The sequence below is a fragment of the Amblyraja radiata genome, chromosome 3, assembly GCF_010909765.2.
Source record: "Amblyraja radiata isolate CabotCenter1 chromosome 3, sAmbRad1.1.pri, whole genome shotgun sequence".
NCBI classification, from domain to species: Eukaryota; Metazoa; Chordata; class Chondrichthyes; order Rajiformes; family Rajidae; genus Amblyraja; species Amblyraja radiata.
In genome coordinates, this window is record NC_045958.1 from 19,557,832 (window position 1) to 19,584,798 (window position 26,967).

Here is a 26,967-nt window from a genome sequence, read left to right on the forward strand (position 1 = left end):
ATCAAAGGTGCAAAGGGACTTGGGAGTGCTGGTGCAGGATTCCCCAAAGTTAATGTGCAAGTTAAATCGGTAGTAAATAAAACAAACTCAATGCATTTATTTCAAGAGGGCTTGTATACAAAAACAACGATGTAATGCTGAGGCTCTATAAAGTGCTGGTAAGGACACTTTTGGAGTATTGTGAGCAAGTTTGGGCACCATATCTGAGGAAGGATGTGCTGGCTCTGGAGAGGATCCAGAGGAGGTTTACAAGAATGATCCCAGGAATGAGTAGGTTAACCTATGATGAGCCAGAACTGTACTCACTGGAGTTTAGAAGAATGAGGGGGACCTCATTGAAACATAGAGAATAGGCAGGGCTGCCAACATTGGGTGAGAGTTGAGAGTGAGAAATTGTGAGGGAGCGTAGTGACCGAGGGGAAGGGTGGGTGTGGGAGAGGGGTGAATTTTTCAGCTTGAAATTGTGCAATCTGGGCATACTGCAGCGAGTCTTTTAATTTACACTTGAATGCAACATTTATGCTTTAAATTGGATTAGGTATGAATACGTTTGGGCTAAATTACATTCCTAATTACATTCCACAGTAGAGCCAGGCTCTGATTAATAGGTGCAGCACATGAATGACCTTAGTATATTTATGTATGTAAATCAGATTATAATTCATGCTGTTATGCATATATAGGGGAAAAAAACATAGAAACAAGGCCAGAGGAGTTTGACATCCATCACTGTTCTGCACAAATAAATTAATCAACCTTACCCATTGACTATAGAAACAAGACAAAATTAATGCCTCATATTCAATCGCATATGGTTCAATGAAATTAAGATATATATATAAAACATATATATGAAAACAGGCCCTTCGGCACACCAAGTCCACACCGACGAGCAATCTACCTTACACCAGTTGTATCCTACACGCCAGGGACAATTTACAGAAGCCAATTATCCTACAAACCTGCACTTCTTTCGGATGTGGGAGAAACCGCAATATCCAGAGAAAACCCGTGTGGTCATAGGGAGAATGTACAAATTCTGCACAGACAGCACCCGTAGTCAGGATCAAATCTGGGTCTGTGGTACTGTAAGGCAGCAACTCTACCACTGCGCCACCGTGCCACCTCATTAAATTATTTTTTCTGTAATATATTTATTATGGTGTCACGTAAATAAAGATGAACACAGGATTCTGATTTCTGCCCTTAGTTGGATAACACACATCTCCAGTCATTGTGTTTTATGGCTGGTTTTCAACCTCTTCAGTCTGAAGGTCTCGACCCAAAACATCACCTATTCTTTCTCTCGAGATGCTGCCTGTCCTGCTGAGTTATTCCAGCTTTTAGTGTCTATCTTCAGTTTAGACCACCATCTGCAGTTCCTTCTTACACTCTTTGTTAAGCGAAACAGGTCCTATTCTCACAATATTATTCACCTCAACTAAGTATTTTCTTCACCTCCGTTGCTGCAGAGAATACAATCCCAGTTATCAAATCTTTCTTCAAAGTGAAAAAAAAATTCCAGCCCTGCCAATATGTTCATAAATCGCCCCTGGATCCTCTCCAGGGCAATTGCACCCTTTCTACAATGTGCCATAGTCTTACAGCATGGAACCAGGCCCTTCATCCCAACTTGTCCATGCAGATCAAGATGCCCCATCTAAACTAGTCCCATTTATCCACATTTGGCCCATATCTCTTTAAACCTTGTGTGTGCGTAAGTGTGTGTGTCAGTGTGTGTTAGGTTGTGTGTGTCATTTAAGCGGCAACAACACTTGGAGTGGGGCCCAGGTGCTCCATGCCCAGCTGGGGTCAGGTGGAGGTGAGGGTCAGTGACCCGGGGGTCGGGCATCGGAGCGGAGCCTTAGCCCAAGATTCAGCCCCGCGGTTCTGGAGGCGGCACTGACGCCCCACTCACCTGGTCTGCTCCTGGCTCTGGGCCGGGGTTAGAACTCCATGGGGTGTGGACAGAGCAGCTGACGGACACAGAGCCGCTGGAGGTGAGGGAGTTACATTTCCATTTTCCAATGATTAATAAAGAACTGCAGATGCTGGAGAAATCGAAGGCAGACAAAAATGCTGGTGAAACTCAGTGGGTGTGGCAGCATCTATGGAACGGTAGACAAAAATGCTGGAGGAATGCTTGAGTCTGAAGAAGGGTCTCGACCCAAAACGTCGCCAAGTCTTCGCTCCATAGATGCTGCCTCGCCCGCTGAGTTTGTCCAGCATTTTGGTCTACCTTGCCATTTTAAATAGTGTGCGATGGGCTTAAGACAATCAAATTGCTCATTCTTTAAGGGAAACCAGCCACAGAAAACTATTCTCATTGGTGAAAGTGGAGAAGAGCTGGAAGCCTTGGGCGAATTGAATTGTTCATGATTTTATTTATTTATTAAAAAAAAAGATTTTGAGTGTGAGAAATCGGGTGATCAGCGCGAGAGCGTGAGAATTTCGTGAAACGCGCGAGTCTCACGCTCAATGCGTGAGAGTTGGCAGCCCTGGAATAGGAAACATGGATGTGGAGAGGATCTTCCACTAGTGGGAGAGTCTAGGACTAGAGGTCATAGAATTAAAGGATGTTCTTTTAGGAAGGATGTTCTTTTAGGAAGGAGAAAGAACGGAGTGTTGAGTGTGTGGAGTGTGAGTTCAGAGTGTGAAGAATCTGTGGAATTATTTGCCACAGAAGGCTGTAGAAGCCAAGTCGCTGGATATTTTTAAGGCAGTGATAGATTTTTGATTAGTAGAATGGGGTTAGGAGGGTGAGATGTATCAGCTATGATTGAATGGCGGAAAATACTTGATGGACCGAATGGCCTAATTCTACTCCTACCACTTATGACCTTACTGTCGTGCTGAATTGACCTGATAATAAAAATGGGTGGTCTAAAAACGACTGTGGGTTCATTTAAAAATTAATTAAAATTATCAAAACAGCCAGACCAATGAAAGAAATTGTCTGGATAGCCAGTAGAGCAGGGAGTTGGGAGAGGGCTATTCTGGCACACATTTCGAACGACATGTTGTCCTTGGATTGTTAGCTACACTGATTTACCAGATTGGCTGAAGAATCTCGGTATTTGGCAGAACTAACCAAATTCCCAATTTTAAGATATGCAATTGGGAAATACTTTTATACCTTAGAATTCTTCCAAAAGTAACAATTAATGGTAGGCCATTTGCCAATTTAAAATCTAAGATTAGAAAACATGTTAACCAAAGGATCTGCGAAAAATGTCACAAATTAACTATATCATCATTGAATGGGGGTGGAAGATTGCAACCTTCACGTGGTCCGCCCTGTTTTAACGAATGCAACCAACCCGGCGTGCACAATCAAATAGAACAAGTTGTCCTACAACTTTAGGCTGTGCACGCCATACGCAAGAAGACGATCATTGAATGGAGGACAGGTTGAAGGGGCTAAATGATCTCTTCCCACATCAAAATGTGATACATTTGCAATTAAGAAACTGCAGATTTCACCCATTGTGATTTTCAGATGTTTGCACCCTGATTTCCAACACCTCTCAGCTTGTCATCTTTAATGAAAGACATCTATCTGAATGGTACATGAAATCAAGTTTTTTCATGATCAAAAACAATCAAGACATTCTTTGGTTTATGAAAAGGATGAGCCCATACCTTCAGGTAGACAGGCACTTAAATCCTGATTGAATGACATTTCTCAAAATTCTATGCAATGTGTTGAGATCATGAAACGGGCGTGAATTGAAGAAGCTGCGAGAAAAGGTTTATTTTCTTTCATGAATAAGGCAGGGCTGCCAACTCTCACGCATTGAGCGTGAGACTCACACATTTCATGAAATTCTCACGCTCTCACGCTGATCACAAATTTCTCACGCTCAATTTAAAACAAATAAATAAAGTCACGTACAATTCAATTCGCCCAAGGCTTTCAGATCTCCTCCACACTCACCAATGAGAAGTTTTCTGTCGGTGGGTTTCCCCTAAAGAACGAACAATTTGTCTTAGACTCTTAAGCACACTATTTAAAATGGCAAACTGCAGTACATTTGACATTCATGGAACCAAAACCTGCAGTGTTTTAGAGGTGAGTAAAAACCATGAGGGGAATATATAAGGTGAATGCATAGTCTTTTTCCTGGGATATGTGATTCACGAACTAGAGGGCATTGGCTTAAAGCAGGGGTGTCAAACTACCAGCCCGCGGAATGATTTGTGGGAAAAAAAAGTCGTTTAGTTTCTCCCGTGCAGATGATGTAGGATAGATGACATTTTGGGTCAGGGCCTTTCATTATATCCCTCTAAATGGTCCAGATCCAAAACGTCACCCATCCTTTTTCTTCAGAGATGATGCCTGACCCGCTGAATTACTCCAGCATGTTGTGTCTATTTTTGACACAATTTACATGATTTCTTGAAAAAGATTTTACTGTGCCGTGTGCTGAGTTACATTGAAAAGCTTTTATTTGGGTGCTGTCCAGTCAAATATATAGCATATAGCATTATAGTTAGAGAAAAAGTCCAAGGTCCACAGTGAGGAATGTTAGAAGATCGGGACTAAGCTCTCGCTTATGGCAGGACTAGTCAGTTGTCCGATTACAGCGGACAGTTGTTCCTGAATCTGGCGGAATGTGTTTCCAAGCTTTTATATCGTCTGCCATTGTGAGGGAAGAAAAAGGTCCTCTATTATACTGACAGCTTTCCTGAGGTATCGCAAAGTGTACATGGAGTTGATGATGGGGAGTCTGGTCTATGCGATGGACTGGGCAACATCCACAACTCTCTGCAGTTTCTTGCAGTCTTGGGCAGAGCTGTTCCAAGAGCATGCTGCAATGCAATCCAATAGTACGCTTTGCATGGTATATAATTTGGTACGGCATGGAGATATGCTGAGCTTCCCCAGTTTCCTGAGACAGTGAAGACATTGGTGAGCATTCATATGCAGTAGCCTTAACGTGGTTGGTTCAGGACAAATTAATGGTGATATGCACAGCAAGGAACTTGAAGTTCTTTATCATTTCTACTTCAACATGGTTGATGCTAATTGGGCCACGTACTCCATCTCACTTTCTGAAGTCAATAAACTAGCTTTGTCTTGCTGATATTGAGAGTGTTGTCTTGACACCATGTTAGCATCTAAACCCTCCATCTCCTTCCTGTACTGCATCTTGTCGTTATTTAAGACCCGGCCCACGATGGTGCTGTAAATTGGTGGTAATGTACATTATGTTAGTCGTGTTACAAAGTTTCAACACACTATTAGAAGACTCCAAATTATGCTGCTCTGAGTCTTGGCTATCATTACCCCAATCTGGATGGGATCAAGGTCAACAAAACCACTAGGCATCAAGGAAGACCTGGTTTCGGGAAATTATTAAATATTGTTAAACAAGACTTTACAATTTGTAAATGTTTGCAAATACATTCAACCCTTGTAATAACAGACTGGGGAGGGGGGGGGGGAGAAAAGGTTATTCGTTATTGCTGATTGTCCACTAAAACCGAATAAGGGTTTATTTCCCCCATTGACATAACTGCCGGGCGCTGGATCAGAATCGTGGAGACCAATCTCCAATCGTCCGTGGAATTCTCTGCCTCAGAGGGCGGTGGAGGCCGGCTCTCTGGATACTTTCAAGAGAGAGCTAGATAGGGCTCTTAAACATAGCGGAGTCAGGGGATATGGGGAGAAGGCAGGAACGGGGTACATTGGGGATGATCAGCCATGATCACATTGAATGGCAGTGCTGGCTCGAAGGGCCGAATGGCCTACTCCTGCACCTATTGTCTATTGTCCAAGACCCCAGCAAGACCTCCCTCACCACACGGTGAGCAGCACCTTGTCCAATGCAGCTGAGGAACAGCAATAACCTCTGCCTCGGCTGTTGATTCCACATGGAAAAACTGAGAGCATAACAGCAGGTCTGGGGCGTTGGGGAACCCTGTTTTGCTCTGAGTTCCCCACAACTAACTGCCTGCCCAGAATTCAGGGTGAAAGGACATTTATCTTTAACACTAACTATGTTTCTCCTTCCAAACATACTAACCTGTTGAGTAGAAAGAGTTTTTTTAACAGCTAAAATTGTATTTTTGTGACTGCAAGCTAACATATTCCACCACGACCTCTGGCGAGTTTGCCCGCGACCCATAGTCGCGGCGAGGTCGCCACGAGGTTGTAGGAGATCTTCGTCACTCTCCTTCATGGTCGAGAGTGGTCTCCGCGTAGTCGAGGCTTCAGCTAGCTCGCGCCGTATTTTTCAAGATGTTAAAAACTGACCGCGACTAACAATAGGTCGCCCTGGGAAAAATAGATATTTCTTTAGTCATAGGTCTAGTCGAAGCCAGACCCCTAAATGGTGGCCGACTAGGAAAAGGGGAGATGCAGCGAGACCTGGGTGTCATGGTACACCAGTCATTGAAAGTGGGCATGCAGGTGCAGCAGGCAGTGAAGAAAGCGAATGGTATGTTAGCTTTCATAGCAAAAGGATTTGAGTATAGGAGCAGGGAGGTTCTACTGCAGTTGTACAGGGTCTTGGTGAGACCACACCTGGAGTATTGCGTACAGTTTTGGTCTCCAAATCTGAGGAAGGACATTATTGCCATAGAGGGAGTGCAGAGAAGGTTCACCAGGCTGATTCCTGGGATGTCAGGGCTGTCTTATGAAGAAAGACTGGATAGACTTGGTTTATACTCTCTAGAATTTAGGAGATTGAGAGGGGATCTTATAGAAACTTACAAAATTCTTAAGGGGTTGGACAGGGTAGATGCAGGAAGATTGCTCCCGATGTTGGGGAAGTCCAGGACAAGGGGTCACAGCGTAAGGATAAGGGGGAAATCCTTTAAAACCGAGATGAGAAGAACTTTTTTCACACAGAGAGTGGTGAATCTCTGGAACTCCCTGCCACAGAGGGTAGTCGAGGCCAGTTCATTGGCTATATTTAAGAGGGAGTTAGATGTGGCCCTTGTGGCTAAGGGGATCAGAGGGTATGGAGAGAAGGCAGGTACGGGATACTGAGTTGGATGATCAGCCATGATCATATTGAATGGCGGTGCAGGCTCGAAGGGCCGAATGGCCTACTCCTGCACCTAATTTCTATGTTTCTATGTTTCTAAGCCAGTCGTAGTAGGTAGTCGAAGGTAATACCTCCGGGGTGAAAAAAAGGTCAGTAGAAAAAAAAGGTAATTTAAACAGAAGAACGTCACCTCTTTCACTCCAAGGCATGTTCATTCATAGCTGGAGAGTTTTTTGGAGAGGAGACTGGTGTTTTACAGATGGCACCAAAAAGGCAGCAGCGCAAGGGATGGGAACCCTCAAAAAAACCTGCCAGGCAGGTGTTGCTCACCCAGGAGGAGGAGTGGCAGGAGGTGATAGTGCAGGAGGAGGTAGCCCTGCATGAGAGACCCCTGAAGGAGGAGACCAGGGTGGTAGAATATGTCCCCACCACCACCCCATCCTTCACTGCCTCATTTGAAGGCAGCAAAGCAGCCCTTTCTCCTGTGTCTGACACAGCATCAGAGGCAGATGCCCCATTGGTGGTGAGGGAGGGCTGGAGGAAGGTTATGCCCTACACCTTCACCAGGCAGCAGGAGGGGGACCTTGAGGAATGGTTCCAGCAGAATGCCATCCTGTACGATAAGAAAAATGAGGGGCACAGGGACAGGGACAGGAATGGCATGCTTGCCATCCACTGCCCCACATGTGTGCTTAAAGTTCCATCTTTTGTCAAAGCCCAGCACCACTCTCTTTCAGTCATCTGGTGTACCGGGACAGTCCATCACATCATCTCCATTCACCCATTGAGGCCTCTTCTTGTGCTTCCTCATCACCCTTGCTCTTCCCCTTCTGCCATTCTTAAAAGGCTGCTGAAGCAAAAGGGCTACTGCAAACAGCAGTAGTTGTATTTTTACTAACATCCTCCAAACTAGTTCCTTCCTTGCTTGCATGGTTCAGAATGATTTGCCAGACCATCCTCGAGTAAAACGTACACGGTCGAAGCCAGTCAACATCGTCGAAGGAGGTCTTCTTCATAGTCGAGGGAGGTCTTCAACAGTCGTAATAGGTCGCACACATAGTTGTGGAAGGTCGTAGGTCACCGCGACCTGGATTTGTTTTTGTCGCTCAAGGTCACCAGAGGTCTCCTAAGTGGGACAGGCCCTTTAGTCTTACATCAGGAAAGGGGAAGATGCTTGAATCGATTGTTAAAGATGTTATAGCAGCGCATTTGGCAAGCAGTGACACGAGCGGTCAATGTCAGATTGGATTTATGAAGGGGAAACCATGCTTGACTAATCTTCTGGAATTTTTTGAGGATGTAACAAGTCGAATGGATAAGGGAGAGCCAGTGGATGTGGTGTATCTGGACTTTCAAAAAAGCCTTTGACAAGGACCCACACAAGAGATTAGTGTGCAAAATTAGCGCACATGGTATTGGTGGTAGGTTATTGACATGGATAGAGAACTGGTTGGCAGACTGGAAGCAAAGAGTAGGAATTAATGGGTCCTTTTCAGAATGGCAGGCAGTGACTAGTGGGGTGCACAAGGCTTGGTGCTGGGACCCCGGTTATTTACAATATATATTAATGATTTAGACGAGGGAATTAAACGTGACATCTCCAAGTTGCGGTGGCAGTGTGAGCTGTGATGAGGATGCTATGAGGTTGCAGGGCGACTTGGATCGGTTAGGTGAGTGGGCAGATGCATGGCGGATGCAGTATAATGTGGATAAATGTGAGGTTAACCAATTTGGTGGCAAGAACTGGAAGGCAGATTATTATCTGAATGGTGTCAGATTAGGAAAAGTGGAGGTGCAACGAGACCTGGCTTGTACTTCAGTCACTGAAAATAAGCATGCAGGCATCCCCGGGCGCGTCCTCATGCGCAGATGACAGACGTCTGGACGGACATCTTCAACCTGTCATTTGTCCAAGCATTCAAAAGGGAACTGCAGATGCTGGAATATCGAAGGTACACAAAATTGCTGGGGGAACTCAGCGGGTGCAGCAGCATCTATGGAGCGAAGGAAATAGGCGACGTTTCGGGCCGAAACCCTTCTTCAGACTGATAGGGGGTGGGGAAAGAAAGAAGGACAAAGGGAGGAGGAGGAGGAGCCCGAGGGCGGGCGGATGGGCGGAGACAGCTAGAGGGTGAAGGAAGGGGAGGGGGGGGGGGGAGGGGACAGCACGGGCTAGCCAAATTGGGAGAATTCAATGTTGATGCCAAGGGGACGCAAGGACCCCAGACGGAATATGAGGTGCTGTTCCTCCAATTTCCGCTGGTGCTCACTCTGGCAATGGAGGAGACCCAGGACAGAGAGGTCGGATTGGGAATGGGAGGGGGAGTTGAAGTGCTGAGCCACCGGGAGATCAGGTAGGTTATTGCGGACTGAGCGGAGGTGTTCGGCGAAACGGTCGCCCAACCTACGCTTGGTCTCACCGATGTAAATCAGCTGACATCTAGAGCAGCGGATGCAGTAGATGAGGTTGGAGGAGATACAGGTGAACCTTTGTCGCACCTGGAACGACTGCTTGGGACCTTGAATGGAGTCGAGGGGGGAGGTGAAGGGACAGGTGTTGCATTTCTTGCGGTTGCAACGGAAAGTGCCCGGGGAGGGGGTGGTGCGGGAGGGAAGTGAAGAATTGACGAGGGAGTTGCGGAGGGAGCGGTCTTTGCGGAAGGCAGACATGGGGGGAGATGGGAAGATGTGGCGAGTGGTGGGGTCACGTTGGAGGTGGCGGAAATGGCGGAGGATTATGTGTTGTATTTGCCGGCTGGTGGGGTGAAAGGTGAGGACCAGAGGGACTCTGCCCTTGTTGCGTGTGCGGGGATGGGGAGAGAGAGCAGCGTTACGGGGTATGGATGAGACCCTGGTGTGAGCCTCATCTATGGTGGCGGAGGGGAATCCCCGTTCCCTGAAGAACGAGGACATTTCCGATGCCCTGGTATGAAATGTCTCATCCTGGGAACAGATGCGGCGTAGGCGGAGGAATTGGGAGTAGGGGATGGAGTCCCACTCTCTGGGCCCTCACCCCCTCATCTTCACCATGGATGTCCGGTCACTCTACACCTCCATCCCCCACCAGGATGGCCTCAGAGCCCTCCGGTTCTTCCTCGACCAGAGGAGCAACCTATACCCAGCCACTGACACTCTCCTCCGCTTAGCGGAGTTGGTCCTCACCCTCAATAACTTTACATTTGACTCCTCCCATTTCCTCCAAACACAAGGCGTAGCTATGGGCACACGCATGGGCCCCAGCTACGCCTGCCTCTTTGTCGGGTACGTTGAACAATCCTTGTTCAATGCGTACCAGGGCCCCATCCCCGACCTCTACCTCCGCTACATTGACGACTGCTTTGGTGCCACCTCCTGCACCCACACACAACTGACTGACTTCATCCACTTCACCACCAACTTCCATCCGGCACTCCAATACACCTGGACGATTTCAGACACTTCCCTACCATTCCTTGACCTCACCATCTCCATCGCAGGGGACAGACTCCTGACCGACATACATTATAAACCCACTGACTCACATGGCTATCTGGACTACACGTCTTCCCACCCTGCCCCCTGTAAAGACTCCATCCCCTACTCCCAATTCCTCCGCCTACGCCGCATCTGTTCCCAGGATGAGACATTTCATACCAGGGCATCGGAAATGTCCTCGTTCTTCAGGGAACGGGGATTCCCCTCCGCCACCATAGATGAGGCTCACACCAGGGTCTCATCCATACCCCGTAACGCTGCTCTCTCTCCCCATCCCCGCACACGCAACAAGGGCAGAGTCCCTCTGGTCCTCACCTTTCACCCCACCAGCCGGCAAATACAACACATAATCCTCCGCCATTTCCGCCACCTCCAACGTGACCCCACCACTCGCCACATCTTCCCATCTCCCCCCATGTCTGCCTTCCGCAAAGACCGCTCCCTCCGCAACTCCCTCGTCAATTCTTCACTTCCCTCCCGCACCACCCCCTCCCCGGGCACTTTCCGTTGCAACCGCAAGAAATGCAACACCTGTCCCTTCACCTCCCCCCTCGACTCCATTCAAGGTCCCAAGCAGTCGTTCCAGGTGCGACAAAGGTTCACCTGTATCTCCTCCAACCTCATCTACTGCATCCGCTGCTCTAGATGTCAGCTGATTTACATCGGTGAGACCAAGCGTAGGTTGGGCGACCGTTTCGCCGAACACCTCCGCTCAGTCCGCAATAACCTACCTGATCTCCCGGTGGCTCAGCACTTCAACTCCCCCTCCCATTCCCAATCCGACCTCTCTGTCCTGGGTCTCCTCCATTGCCAGAGTGAGCACCAGCGGAAATTGGAGGAACAGCACCTCATATTCCGTCTGGGGTCCTTGCGTCCCCTTGGCATCAACATTGAATTCTCCCAATTTGGCTAGCCCGTGCTGTCCCCTCCCCCCCTCCCCTCCCCTTCCTTCACCCTCTAGCTGTCTCCGCCCATCCGCCCGCCCTCGGGCTCCTCCTCCTCCTCCCTTTGTCCTTCTTTCTTTCCCCACCCCCTATCAGTCTGAAGAAGGGTTTCGGCCCGAAACGTCGCCTATTTCCTTCGCTCCATAGATGCTGCTGCACCCGCTGAGTTCCCCCAGCAATTTTGTGTACCATTTGTCCAAGCAGCTGTCCCCATGTGCCTCAAAACCACCTCCATCGTGCTGGTGCCAAAACTTGAAGCGGCAAGCTTCAACAATTTCCGCCCAGTTGCGCTTACCCCCATCATCACTAAGTGCTTTGAGAGGCTGGTCCTCACTCACCTCAAAAGCTGCCTACCTCCCACACTGGACCTCCACCAGAACAGGACTACGGAGGATGCCATCTCCACAACTCTTCACTCCGCTCTCTCCCACCTCGACAACAGAGACACCTATATGAGAATGCTGTTCATCGACTTCAGCATTCAACACCATCATCCCCTCCAAACTGATCACCAAACTCAACGACCTGGGCATCGACCCCTCCCTCTGTAACTGGATATTGAACTTTCTAACCAACAGACCCCAGGCTGTTAGGTCAGACAACCACACCTCCTCAACCCTCACCCTGAACACCGGCGTTCCACACGGCTGTGTGCTGAGCCCCCTCCTCTACTCCCTCTTCACCGACAACTGCACACCTGTACATGGTACTAACACCATCATCAAGTATGCAGATGATACAACGGTGATTGGCCTCATCAGCGACAACGATGAGTCGGCCTAGCAGCATGGTACGCTGACAACAACCTGGCCCTTAACTCCAAGAAGACCAAGGAGCTCATTGTGGACTACAGAAAGACTAAAGGTGGCACGCACACCCCCGTCCACATCAACGGGACGGAGGTGGAACGTGTTTCCAGCTCCTGGTTTCTGAGGGTCAACATCTCTGATGACCTCTCTTGGACCCACAATACCTCAACTCTGATCAAGATGGGTCACCAGTGTCTCTTCTTCCTGAGGAGACTAAAGAAGGTCCATCTGTCTCCTCAGATTCTGGTGAACTTCTACCGCTGCACCATCGAGAGCATCCTTACTAACTGTTTCACAGTATGGTATGGCAACTGCTCTGTCTCCGACCGGAAAGCACTGCAGAGGGTGGTGAAAACTGCCCGATGCATCACCGGTTCCTCACTCCCCTCCATTGAGCCTGTCCAAAGCAAGTGATGTCTGCGAAGGGCGCGCAGCATCGCCAAGGACTGCTCTCACCCCAACCATGGACTGTTTACCCTCCTCCCATCAGGTCTCTCCGTTCCCGGACCAGCAGGTTCAGGAACAGCTTCTTCCCTGCGGCTGTTACCCTACTTAACTCTGCACCTTGGTGATTGCCAGCCACCACCATCTTCCTCCCCCCCCCCCCCCCCCCCTCCCTCCCTCCTTCCCCGGACGCTCTGCACACTCCTTCCCCCAGTGACTGATCTTCCCCCCTCCCCCCCCCAAACATTGCACTACTGCTGCTATATATACACACACACATATATTCTACTGTTTATACTGCTCTACACTACTGCTACTGTATATATATATTCTACCTTTCCAACAGATCCCACTTCATCTCTCTCCACAACCACACCTCTGCTAGCACAGTCACTCAAGGCGTTCCCCAAGGCTCCGTACTCGGCCCCCTCCTCTTCATCATCTACATCCTCCCCCTTGGTCAGATACTCCGCCACTTCAACCTGGACTTCCACTGTTACGCCGATGACACCCAGATTCTACCTCGGCACCAAATCCCCCCACAACCCCCCCCTCTCCCATATCAACTCCTGTTTGTCAGCTATAAAAACCTGGATGCAACATAACTTCCTCAAACTCAACAGCGATAAGACAGAATTCCTCCTCATAGGCTCCAAAGCCACACTCAGCAAAATCAATAACCCCACTCTCCCCTCCCCAGGCCTGCAACCTTGGCGTGATCTTTGATTCCACCCTCTCCCTTGAGCCTCACATCCGCCATGTCATTAAAACCTCCTTCTTTCATCTCCGCAACATCGCCAAACTCAGACCCTCTCTCACACCTCCCGCTGCTGAAAGACTCATCCATGCCTTCATCTCCTCCCGACTGGACTATTGCAACTCACTTCTCCTTGGCATCAGCTCCACCTACATCAACCGACTCCAACTGGTCCAGAACGCAGCCGCCCGACTCATCACCCACACCAAATCCTGGCATCACATCACTCCAGTCATCAAACAACTTCACTGGCTTCCCATCTCCCACCGGATCACCTACAAAATCCTGGCCCTCACCTACAAAGCCCTCCACCATCTGGCCCCCCCATATCTCACTGACCTCCTCTCCCCCTACCAACCCTCACGGTCCCTCAGATCCACATTAGCCGGTCTCCTCTCCATCCACAAGTCCAACCTCCGCAGTTTTGGAGACAGCCTTCTCCAGGGCAGCTCCCAGGCTCTGGAACTCCCTCCCCCAACTGATCCGCAATTCCGTATCCCTCACCATCTTCCAGTCCCGCCTCAAGACCCATCTCTTCACCTCTGCCTATCCTTAGCCCCATGTCCCCCTCCCTTTTCATCTGTGCATTAATTGCCTCATATTGTGTTTTGAATTGAATTCTGTCTTTACTTTGTGTACTAGTCATGTCTCTACTATTTATTTCATTCCCCTTACATGTTTTTCCTCTACCTGCTAAATTTTTGTAAGGTGTCCTTGAGACTTTTGAAAGGCACCCATAAATAAAATGTATTATTATTATTATTATTACCTGTTTATGCTGTATATATACATCCACAACGCACTTAATGCTTACTGCACTAATACGTCTGTCTACACTGCATATATCCCACCCAGTGTATCCATACTACAATGTCCCACTGTACATATATTTCCCCACCTATAGTGTACCCTTATCTACAGACTAATGTATATATCCTACTCTTACTGCCTATGCTGCTCTACTGCACTTTCTTAGATATTATTCCACAACATGCTCTGTTTTTGCACCTGGTTAGATGCGAACTGCATTTTGTTGTCTCTGTACTTGTACTCTGCACAATGACAATAAAGTTGAATCCAATTTCATCCAATCAGGCAGTGAAGAAAGCTAATGGCATGTTGGTCTACATTGTGAGAGGATTTGAGTTTAGGAGCAAGGAGGTCCTACTGCAGTTGCACAGGGCCCTGGTGAGACTGCACCTGGAGTATTGTGTGCTGTTTTGGTCTCCTAATTTGGGGAAGGTCTGACATATGATGAAAGAATGGGTCGACTGGGCTTATAAGTACAAGAGGGGATTTTATAGTAGAAACTTATAAAATTCTTAAAGGATCGGACAGGCTAGATGCAGGAAAAATGGTCCCAATGTTGGCAGAGTCCAGAACCAGGGCTCACAGTTTAAGAATAAGGGGTAGGCCATTTAGGACTCAGATGAGAAAAAACTTCTGCACCCAGAGAGTTGTGAATCTGTGGAATTTTCTGCCACAGAAGGCAGTAGAGGCCAATTCACTGGATGTTTTCAAGGGAGTTAGATTTAGCTCGGGGCTGAACGAATCAAGGGATATGGGGAAAAAGCAGGAATGGGACTGATTTTTGATGATCAGCCATGATCATATTGAATGGCGGTGCTGGCTCGATGGGCTGAATGGCCTAATCCTGCACCTATTTTTCCTGTTTCTATGTTTTAAATATACCAGTCTAGCTTCACAAAAATCCCAAGTGTGTTGGATTAATTGAGTTCAAGTTCATAAAGTTGTTTAGCATAGAAACGGGCTCTTCAATTGAACTGAATTGAATTGAATTGAATTGAATCCTTTGTCATTCAGACCTTTCGGTCTGAACGAAATGTCGTTGCCTGCAGCCATACATGTAATAATAAATAACACAATAAACACAAATTAACATCCACCACAGTGAGTTCACCAAGCAACTCCTCACTGTGATGGAGGCAAAAGTCTTAGGGTTACTGTCTCTTCCCTCCTCTTCTCCCTCTGCGCTGAGGCGATACCCCACCGGGCGATGGTAAGTCAGTCCCGCGGTTCAAGCTCCGCGGCCCGGGGGTGGTCGAAGCTGCCGCCCTCCAGTCCAGCGGACGCAGCTGTTGCCACGGGAGCTCTGGAAAACAGGCACCAGCCTGTGACCTGCGAGCTCCCGATGATGTCGTCCACTGGCCCGCGGCCGAACCCCGGATTCAGGTCGCCGCCGCCAGAACCCCGCCTCAGCCACCGGAGCACCGTTTCCGCCCCGGGCCGCCCACACGGGAGCGTCTCAGCCCCGCACCGGGCCGCCCACACGGGAGCGCCCTCCAGCCAGGAGCCAGGCCGCCCACACGGGAGCGCCTTCCAGCCGGGAGCCTGGCCGCCCACACGGGAGCGCCCTCCAGCCAGGAGCCGGGCCGCCCACACGGGAGCCGGGCCGCCCACACGGGAGCGCCTTCCAGCCGGGCCGCCCACACGGGAGCGTCCTCCAGCCGGGAGCCGGGCCGCCCACACGGGAGTGCATTCCAGCCGGGAGCCGGGCCGCCCACACGGGAGTGTCTCAGCCCCGCGCCGTCCGCCCTCACCGGAGCACCGAGTCGTGTCGCCGCCCGAACGCCACCGCAGCTCGAAGACGGCCAGCCTCGCGTTGGTAAGTCCTGGCTGGCTCTACCTCCGGAGCCTCGAGGTCAGTCACAGGTTGGAGGCCGCCAGCTCCGCCATTAGGCCTTAGCTCAGACGGGGGAAGAGAAGGGGGATACGACAAGAAAGTCGCATTCCCCCGAAGGGAGAGACAGAAAGCCCTGTTCCACCCCCCCCCACACATAACACAACCTAATAACCAAAAGTTTAACTGAACAAGACAAAAAAAAAAGGAACACAAAAAAAGTAAAAACAGACAGACTGCAGGCGAGCCGCAGCCGTTTCACAGCACCGCCACTTCCGGAAGCCTCCACATCTATGCTGATCATCATGCCTAACTATATTAATTCCACTTGCCTGCATTAATTCCATATCCATACGCCTTCCTCATTCAGGTCCCTGTCTAGAAGCTTGTTAAATGTAGTTACTGTTCTTGCCTCTGCCACATCCTCTGCAAGTGCATTGCAGACACCAACTAATTTTTGAAAAATGTACCTCTGATCACCTGTAAATCTCCTCCTTCTCATCTTAAACCTACAGCTTCTAGTTTGACATGCTTTAACACAGGAAATATGTTTATTTACTCAATTTATTCCTCCTACAATTTTATAAATTGCTAAGATCAAGCCTCAGCTTTCTTCACTCCAGAAAAATGTCCCAGCTTCCCTTTAAAGCTAAAGCCCTCCAATCCATTCTTGTGAATCTTTATTACACCATCTCTAGCTTAATCTCGTTTGCTTCCTTGTAATGAACAGAACCACATAGAATACTCCATCTGTGGCCTAATCGACAAATTAAACAACAGTCCCAACTACCTACACTCAAATTCTCAACTAATTAAGGCAAACATTCCATTCCTTCTGTTGCCTGTGCCACCACTTTTGAGGAACTATGTATTTGTACCCTGAAGTCTTTCTGTTGAACAACAGTCCTTAGATCCTATCATTCACCATTTATGTCCTTTCCCAGTTTAACCTCCCAGAGTGCATCACTTTACACTTGTCCGAGTTAAGTTCCATCTGCCATTCCTTTGTCAACTTTCCTGTTGCAATCCTCTTCACTGTCCGTTATGTAACCGATTTTGGTGTCACCTGAATTGTCATCCAAATCAATAATAAGCAGTTATGACAGTTTTGGACTGCTATACAAGTGCAAATGATTCAGACATCACATGCGAGAGAAAACCTGCTCTCCTTACCCAATTCAGAACTCAAACACTGAGCTACATGAAGGTGCTCTTAGGTGTTTAATTCAAAGCAACGCAAAAATAAATGTTGCTCTTTCCTTTCAACACCCAAATCCCAACAATATGAGAAAAAAACATTGAAAGCGTTTTCCTATAAATCAAAAACTCAGTGTTTTGAATGACACTGTTATTTTAATATAAAGCATTTTCATTGGACTGTAACTCTTCTGACATAAAGAAATGACACATATTGCCCAAAATATCGACACAATTTCCACTATCATACAAATCTTCCTGGCACTAGCTGCGTTTTTAGTAAACACAGTAACAGTAATATAATTAGATTCATGTTAAGAACTGATAAACCGTTTTCAAAGCATTTTAACCCATTTATAACAGAAAACATTCTCAAAAACCTAAAACGAACACCAAAAATTTATTTGTGATTTTTAAATACTTGATTTTCCATAAGAAAGCTTTATAACTACTTTATTGTTATTTTGGGGATAATTAAATTCTAACATTGTACAGCGCAACTTTTGAAAAAACAATGAAAAGTTAATAAATTAATTATTTTATTTCTAAGTTATCAAGAGAACTTCCCTGCATGCAACTCTGATCAGAAATGTAACTATAATTAAACTATGCTATATTCAAGCTGGGTATCAAACGTTATTATTGTAGTGGTCTTGCATGCAACATGTGGAAGGGAATTATTTCAAAAGACTCTTAATATAAAATTCTATCAAATATTAAATGTTGCAAATAACCGTCCAAAAATTCATTATGTTCTAACTTTAAATGATGTGATTATTTCTTTCCTGAATTTCAAATTTGCAATAACATTCAATTTGAAGAGTATGGCAGTGCTTACAGTTATAATGATGCACTTTATTGAAGGAAACAAAACTCAATGCTGTTGTGATATCAGATGACATCATCATTTATAATCACTGTGCTGGTCACATTGTAAGAAAATAAACAACTTTATCTCATGGAACTAAGACAACTTCCTTATGCTCCATCACCCAATGTAAAGTCAGTGCATTAAACACAAAAAACTTTAGAATTAAATTTAAAACGAAACCTTCATACATTTGCGCCCAAAAGCTCTCTGCAAATGATTATTAGCATCACAATTCATGATTTTTTTCAAAATAAAATGCTTATTTAGAATTTCATTTAAACAAAGAAACAAAGCAATCACATCATAAATCTACCCCATCAAATATTTACAAAAGGTCTACTTTTCTGTCACAAAAGTACAACCATTAAGTGAAGTTTTTACATATAATTATAATGCAGAATTAAACACCTCACCAGTAGTATGACAGTTTTGTCAGCCTTTAACAAAATAAGCCTACAAACAAAATCACAAAGATATGTTTCATACTTTCTGCTCCTATTAAAATAGTGCAGTTTCCTTTACATTCACTGGGAAGAATCTGGCTTCATCGGATTGTTGGACTATCACGCGAAGGAGGGGTTCCTGGTTCTGACAAAAATGTAGTAGCAGCAGCAGTAGCAGATTCCGGAAGTGTTGATGTGAGATTGTGACGACAAACAGGGCATGTCCCAGACTGAAAAAAGGAATGACAGTAAAGCCAATGCAATTCCATATACTCTACTCCTCTATCTACGCAGTTTCTTGTACGGATTATTGATTAAGGAACATTTAAGTAAGTAGTAAAAAAAGGCAAGTCTTTCAAAATGTAAAATTCTGTCATTTGAAGAGCAGTGGGGTTAAGAATTCCGAAATTTCTGCAGCAGATTTTATTTTGCATGTATTGTAAACTTAAACAATCTAGCAAACTGAATGGAGAAAAACACTTTACCAATGATGATTTGTTTGCTGGCCATGTATCCGGCAAGCAAGCAAATTTCATTTTTGGACTTTGAACACAAATCCACAGATTTTCAAAACTAAGATATTTTCCATCAATGAGATTATTAAAAATGTTTGTGGATTTTCCAAAAGTGTTGGGATGTATACGATTGTAGGCAAAGGTAGAAAAATAGGTCAAGTTTTCTTGAAAGGTAAAAGAAATCAAAAGTAGCAATTCCAGACAACTTATGAACTATAATTATAATGAACCAGAATGATCTATATTATAAATATTCAACGTGATATCTGCACCAAAAATGATTTAAAAAAAATTAATTATTATTTTGAAGATTTTAAAATAATTATTCATAAAAAACAGTCTGTCCCATGATTATACCGGAAGGTTCCTTCTCAAATAAACTTTCAGTCAATTCTCCCTCGTTAGAGTCATGTACCCCTTCGTTCATGCATGTTTGAACTTTGATGTCAGTCTCACTATACCACTAATTACCCTATTTTCTTGTGAAAATAAAACTACTTTGTTAGCTTTTTGGTACATCAACAGAAAATGCTGGAACATCAACAGGTTAGACAGTACCAATTTCAGGTCTTCAGCATTCTTAACATCTGTTAATGTTCAATTCATTCCCCTCCATAGATACCCCCTGAGGCACAATCATGCACAAATGAAAAGTCAAGATTTAACAAAAAAAAAGCATGTTAATGAAACGTACAAATGTTGGGAAGTCATGTTGCAGTTGTATAAAAAGATGGGCCACATTTGGAATAAGGTGCACATTTCTGGTTGTGGTATTAGAGAACAGACATGGATGCTTTGGAGAGGATGCAAGAGGTTCATCTGGACGTTGACTGGATTAGAGAGCAGATTTAAGGTGAGAGTGGGAAAGTCTAAAGAAGATTTGCAAGACAAGTTTTTGTTCACACTGAGAGCAGTAGGTGCCTCCAGCGGCCTGCCAGAGAATGTTGTGAAGGCAGTTATGACAGCAACCTATGAGATATTTAGACAGGTACATGAACAGGCAGGGGATGGAATAATATGGACCATGTGCTGGCAGATGAGATCAGTTTAAATTTGCATTATGGTTGACACAAACATTGCCCACTGTGCCAAGAACCCGTTCCAGCGTTTAACGCTCTATGTTCTATATTAAAGCTTTCTGAAAGGTTGGAGAAACATACCTTCTGTAACCAGAGTGTCACACATGGTTTATGAAACAGATGGTGACACGGTAATTCTGTTACCAAATCTTCTTTCACATATTCACTGCAACAGATAGCACAGGTTTGCTCCAGGCCTAGAGGTCAAAAGTAAAACATCCATACATGAGAACACAGATCCAAGACAGCAGAACTGAAGAAAGGCTCTACATGAAGTAACTAACATAGGACAAATGTGTTAACAAGAATATTCTGAAATTCATTTTCACAAGATACAAATACAGGCGATTTGTGCACACAACTGCAATTTGGCATTTATAACTCAATTATACAATTGATTGATTATACCTTTAATAATCCTTTACAGGAAATTACAGTGCCACGACAGCTTCAAGACAGACCCATTTTAGAAAGGGGCAAGGCAAGTAATAAATTGTCATACATTTTCAGTAAAAATTAACCGAATCAGGATCTGTAGGTCCTTGTGACCTTTTATTGCTTTTGGATTTGCTACTAGTTATCTGTAAATAATATTAGATTCATCCAATGGCAATTCAACAGCATTTCCATTCCCTGCAGCCACCAATGTACAAGAATAGGCATACTGCAGTATCTTAAGTATAATGCAAAACACACTTCTTTCAGATACTGCCGTTGCAACCAAAACATGCAAAAGTGGTCAAAGCATTAAAGTTTAGTTTTGTTTATTGTCACGTGTACTGAAGGTACAGTGAAAAGTTTTTGTTGAGTGTTAACCAGTCAGCAGAAAGATAATACATGATTACAATCGATTCATTTACAGTATATAGAAAGTTGATAAGAGAATAACGTTTAGTGGCGTTTAGCCGCATAATATTTACACCAATAATGAAGGACAACGAGATGACTCGAAAGGTGCCCCTTCCCATTATTACTCACACATAACAAGTTAAAATATCAACCTTATTTTCTAATGTGCTTCAATAATGAGAGGATAATAAATCGAACAGTTCCTAGGCCAGGTCCTCACAATAGAAAAGCAGTTATAGAGTCATACGGCCGATGCATGCCCTTCGGCCAAACTTGTCCACGCTGACCGAGATGCCCCATCTACACCAGTCCCATCTGCTCACATTTGGCCCATATCCCACTAACCCTCTCCTATCCTCCTGTCCAAATGTATTTAAAACATTGTTAATAGTATCTGCCTCAATTACCTCCTGTGGCAATTCGTGCATAAACCCGTTGTCCTCTGTGTGAAAAGGTTGCCCTTCAGGTTCCTATTAAATCTTTCCCCTCTCACCTTAAACTATCTTCCTCTGGTTCTTGATTCCCCTACTCCGGGTAAAGGATTCTGTGCATTTACCCTATCTATTCCCCTCATGATTTTTAAACACCTCGATAAGATCACCCGTCAGCCTCCAGCGATCTAAGGAATAAAGTCATAGCCTGCCCAACCTTTCCCTATAGCTCAGGCCCTTGAGTCCTGGCAATATCCTGATACTCTTTCCAGCACTCTTTCCAGCTAACAACATCGTTTCTATAGCATTGTGATCAAAACTGAACATAATACTTGAAATGTAGCATCACCCACCTCTTGTACAACTGTAACTATACAACTGTAATATCACCAGCAATCTGTCCTGAATCAGCCATATGGAAGCAATGGGATAAGAAAGCACACCAACACCTCTACTTCCGTATAAGACAAGAACTTCAGCATGTCCCCAACAACTCTCACCAACTTCTACAGATATGCTTTAGAAAGCTTTTTATCAGGATGCATTGCAGCAGGTTTGGGAAGGCCGCAAGAAATAGCAGAGAATTGTGGATGCAGCCCAGACCATCACATAAACCAACCACCCACCCAAGTATCCCTTCCACACTTCACGCTGCCTCGCCAAGCCCCAATCATAATCAAGGATGAGTCTCACCCCAGTGACTTCCCCTTTTCCCCTCTTCCATCAGGCAAGTGGTACATGATGTACAGTGAAAAACTTTTTTGTTGCAAGCTATCCAGTCAGTGGAAAGACTATACATGATTACAATCAAGCATTGACAGATAGTACCGAAACAGGATAAAGTGGATAATACCTCCAATTTCATGGCAGTTTCGTCCCAGCTGTTATCAGGCAACTGAACCATCCTATCACCAACTAGAGAGCAGTCCTGATTCGCAATCTACCTCATTGGAGACCCTTGGACTATCTTTAATCAGACTTTACCTTGTACTAAACGTTATCCCCTTTATCCTGTATCGGTACTGTCAATGCATCTGTCAATGCTTGATTTTAATCAAGTACAGGTGCACAACCTTTTATCCGAAAGCCTTGGGACCAGACACTTTTCGTAATTCAGAATTAGTCGGTCTTCGGAATGGAAATTTTTTAGCGTAGATTTTAATGGCTGGCTCAGTGGTAGAGTGCTCGGCTCATATCCGCAAGGTCGCGAGTTTGCGCCTTGATCCTGGCAGTTACTCGATCGCGAGTTTGAGTCTTCAATGTCGTTTTTTCTTGCAGAATAAATGTTTGTATGAAATGCAGTGTAGGAGAGGTGTACTGACTGTGTGGGCAGAACTTTGGAAGTGATTGCCCACCAGTCTAAAAAGCCGCTGTGTCTCCCTGTCCCTGGGATAGCAGGGGGCGATCAAACAGCACAATACCCCCCTCCCCCTCCAACTGCAGAGGAATCCGCTCCCCGATGGGCCGCTACGGCGACAAGTGGCAGTTTGCCCACAGCCCGAGCTGCGCCCCCTCATCCGCCACCCCAAGAACAAGACGTACCTTGCACACCATCAGCTTCTGCCCCTACGTGTTCCTCTGGAGTTGGAGCGGGGCTGGGCTGGAGTTGCTGCTGGCTGTGGGTCTCTGGGATCTCCGTGCTTGCAGTGGGTCTGGGGGTCGGTGGTGGGAGCTGTGGAGCCTGTGGACCTACTGACCTACCTCCGTGGAGCTAGCCAGCTTCGGAGCGTGGAGAGCTGCGGGGGCGAGCTGCTGCGACCCGACTCCGGTGGATGGTGAAACCGGGAGCTCGCGGGTCCCCGGTGGGAGACTGCTTTGCGGGGCACCGGCAGCGGCGACTTCTCCCGCCCGAATTACGGGGTTGAGAATGACCTGGAGGGGGGCCTTACAACGCCCGGCGCGGCTGTAAATTGCCGCGGACGTGCTAGCGCCCGCCGGGGGCTTTGATCGTGAGTCTACCGTGGGAACTTTTTAACTCAGCGGGCAGGCAGCAGCATATTGTCAATTATTAAACCTCCCGCGCAATATACCCTCACCTTCTCTTTTATGAATGGGGATTTAGTTCCCCTTTCTTCAAGGACCGACCGGAGGTTCCGCTGTCACCTCTGCGGGCCGCCCTCGGTGAACGTTTTCAAGGACCTTTCTTCAAGGACCGAAAAAATGGCCGCTATTCGGAGGTTTTCGTTATTTGGATCTTCGGATAAAAGGTTGTGCACCTGTATAGTCTTTCCACTGAATGGATAGCTTGCAACAAAAAATCTTTTCATTGTACCACAGTACACATGACAATAATACAATATACAATATTTATTACATGTCATTTGAACCTCAATGAGGCTCAAACAAAACAGCCATACAAACAAAGACAATTCCTACAAGACATACAAACAATTCAATTTACACAAACATCCATCACAGTTTCTCTCCCCTGCACCATTTCTCTCCCGATGTTGAAACCCCAGGCGGGCGATGGAAAGTCCTACGGCCATTTAAGGCCGCGCCGGGCGATGTACGACCCCGCTCCGGGTCGTTCCAACCCCGCGACAAGGGTTGGAGAAGTTGCGTTGCGGGAGCTCCGAAAAGCTGTCTCCACCCGGACCCGCGAGATCCCAATGTCCCAGTCCACTGGTCTGCAGCTGGAGCCTCCGAGCTCCGGAGTGAGCAGCGAGCCACCACCGCTCCCCACGCTCCCCACGCTCCGAGTCCAGCCAGCCCCACGATGGTGAGTCCGCAGTTCCGCGGACACCGCGACTGGAGCCCCCAGGTCGTTCCCCAACGACAACGGAGACCCGACTTGAAAAAGGTCGGGTCTCCCGTGCAGGAAAGAGATTTTTTTAAGTCCCCCCCCCCCCCCCCGAGGGACTCTATTCTCTCCATTTTTTCCTGCCAGCACTACCTCCTACCCATTTTTGCCCTCTATATTTTATTCTTCAGTATGTTCCTTAGTTCCCGAAACACCTCCAGAGATACTCTTGAACCCAGCTGCTTGTAACAGTCCCATACCAACTCTTTGTTTCCTTGCAAGTTATACTCTAACAAACAAAAGCCTATTGCTACACCACCTTTCAGGTTCAACTAATTCAGTCTCCATGAAGGGACATGATTTGGGATTTTTTTTTTTGCTCTTGTGATCAATTTTGCTCAAGGTAGACATTTGCAGCCTCTTATTAAAAACTTTATGCTGCAATGATCAGTTATAATTCCAAAATGGAGCAAAAGCATCAAGAAAATTCTCACTGAATGTTTTCAATGACTCAAGAGTATATCAGAATGTGGTTAAAGCATTCAATAATTAAACAAACATACATATATGACCTACCATTATGGTCTTCAGTGATTGGAACTTGTGGTAAGCATTCAATTGTTTCCTTGGGAGCTGGAGGTGGAGCCTGTTCCCCGTCTATGGCCAGAGACTCCAGATGTGCCAAAGCAGCCTTCAAATAAACACATTTTAAGCCGGTTACTTTACATATATTTCACTGAATGTCTTAATTTTGAGACACAATTGTCACAATTTATTTCATCCATCCTTCAAATCATACATACATACTTAAACCCATTTTTAAGTGGTCCTGATATTGATTAATGTTTAAATATCGTTGTTGCAAGGATTGTTAAAACAAGCACAACATATACAGAGATTAGATGTAGGTGCCGATGAGTACTCTTCCCAAATCCAAGTCTAATCATAAACTCAAATATCATAAGGATGTTACCACAAAGACATGAAAGATGACATCAATACAATTCCATTATTTTAGAAATGCCTTGTTAATTTGGTGAAACTGGATTTGTTCAATACTCCGAATTAAAAGGGCAAGGACCACATTAAACATTTATTCTGCTTAAATGTAACTTTATATTGCTCCATTAGCACGCATCACCATTATTGAGAAAAACATTTTGAATGTAAATGTGACAATGATAAGGTTATTTCCAGGACTCATAATACAAAGGCAGAATAAAATATATAATGATAGAATATGCTGAGAGAATGGAGCAGCTGGGCTTGTACATTGTGGAGTTTAGAAGGATGAGAGGGCATCTCATTGAAACATATAAGATTGCTAAGGGTTTGGACACGCTAGAGGCAGGAAACATGTTCCCGATGTTGGGAGAGTCCCGGACCAGGGGCCACAGTTTAAGAATAAGGAGCAAGCCATTTAGAACAGAGATGAGGAAACACTTTTTCTCACAGAGAGTGGCGAGTCTGTGGAATTCTCTGCCTCAGAGGGCGGTGGAGGCAGGTTCTCCGGATGCTTTCAAGAGAGAGCTAGATAGGGCTCTTAAAAATAGCGGAGTCAGGGGATATGGGGAGAAGGTAGGAACGGGGTACTGATTGGGGATGATCAGCCATGATCACATTGAATGGCAGTGCTGGCTCGATGGGCCGAATGGCCTAGTCCTGCACCTATTATCTATTGTCTAATATAAAAAGTGTATTAATTTAGACATTTATGGGATTCATAAAAAGAATTAAAGGTTCACCACCTCCATTGCTTGAGCCAATCGCTCTTCTAGAGCCATGAATGTAAGGAGCTGTGGATCAACGGATGATATCGCTTGAGCTGCAAGCCCTTCACCAAGTTCATCCAGCAATCTGAAATAAGCAACACGAAATCATTTAGCCAACATTTAAAAAGAATATTATTAAGTTTGGGGCCTTCATACTTCAAAAATTAAGAGTAAGGTCAATAATTTTTCCTGCTCTAGAAATTAAAAAAAACCTTTTCCAGCAAAAGGAAATGTTTTTTTAAAATAATCAAATATTTTGCGAATCACAAGCAGTTGTCAGAAAGAAACAAATTGCTTCATTTAAAAGTGTTTCTATAAAACAGAATATACATCAGTATTTTGTTTTGCAATACACATTCAAAATCGGGTCATTCTGGTTTTCTGGAAGCTAACAGTCGATTTCTGGTCTGCAGGAATTGGAAACTGCAGAAAGCAAGAAAAACATTAGTGCACCCATCCAAACTGTAGTGATGTAAATTCTGGAATGTGTCAATTTGTATCGCAGTTCAGAAGCATCATCCATTGCAGACAGGAAAATTAAATATATATCTTCAGGGTTGTGATAAGACAATTTATTTGGTGAACTAGACAAGGGAACATCATGTTCTGAAATTCTTGTTCTTGAATATGCAGGTAAAAGTGTCATTATGGCGGCTATCACAGAAGAATATCACAGAAAAGTGGCACCGACTTCGATTAGTATCAAATTCTAGCACCTGGAGATGAGATGTACGAATTTGCACCAGTACTCATTTCCTGTTTTTGTGTAGCACCTGGACAGCTTCAAGTGGAATATGCACAAACAGAATTTGGGTAATTCACAGATAGGTAGTTAACTCTCACCATTTTTCCAGGGGACCATAAAATGGTGGCCTCATGAGCTAATTGCAAATCTGGGTTATGTCAAGCAATCATACAGGACACAATTAATTTTGGCCTGACAGGACTACATTGGTTATTTGTTCTTCACACATGCACCCTTCCAATTTCTTTCTTTTGTACT

The 26,967-nt window shown here is 45.6% G+C and overlaps 1 protein-coding gene across 15 annotated transcripts in view; it reads right to left on the reverse strand.

Annotated features, from left to right (window-relative positions):
• Window positions 1-17,371: 17,371 nt before the first annotated feature.
• Window positions 17,372-26,967, reverse strand: part of pja2 (praja ring finger ubiquitin ligase 2) — a 57,406-nt gene continuing 47,810 nt past the window's right edge. For 14 of the 15 annotated variants that reach the window (XM_033017397.1, XM_033017400.1, XM_033017395.1 and 11 more), the window contains 4 exons: window positions 25,941-26,049; window positions 24,769-24,883; window positions 20,251-20,366; window positions 17,372-18,805 (listed from right to left, as the gene is read on the reverse strand). In XM_033017397.1, the coding sequence (XP_032873288.1) occupies window positions 18,677-18,805; window positions 20,251-20,366; window positions 24,769-24,883; window positions 25,941-26,049 (469 nt within the window). In that variant the 3' untranslated portion in view covers window positions 17,372-18,676. The remainder of the gene's footprint in view (window positions 18,806-20,250; window positions 20,367-24,768; window positions 24,884-25,940; window positions 26,050-26,967) is intronic. The other variant, XM_033017403.1, reaches the window with a different exon arrangement.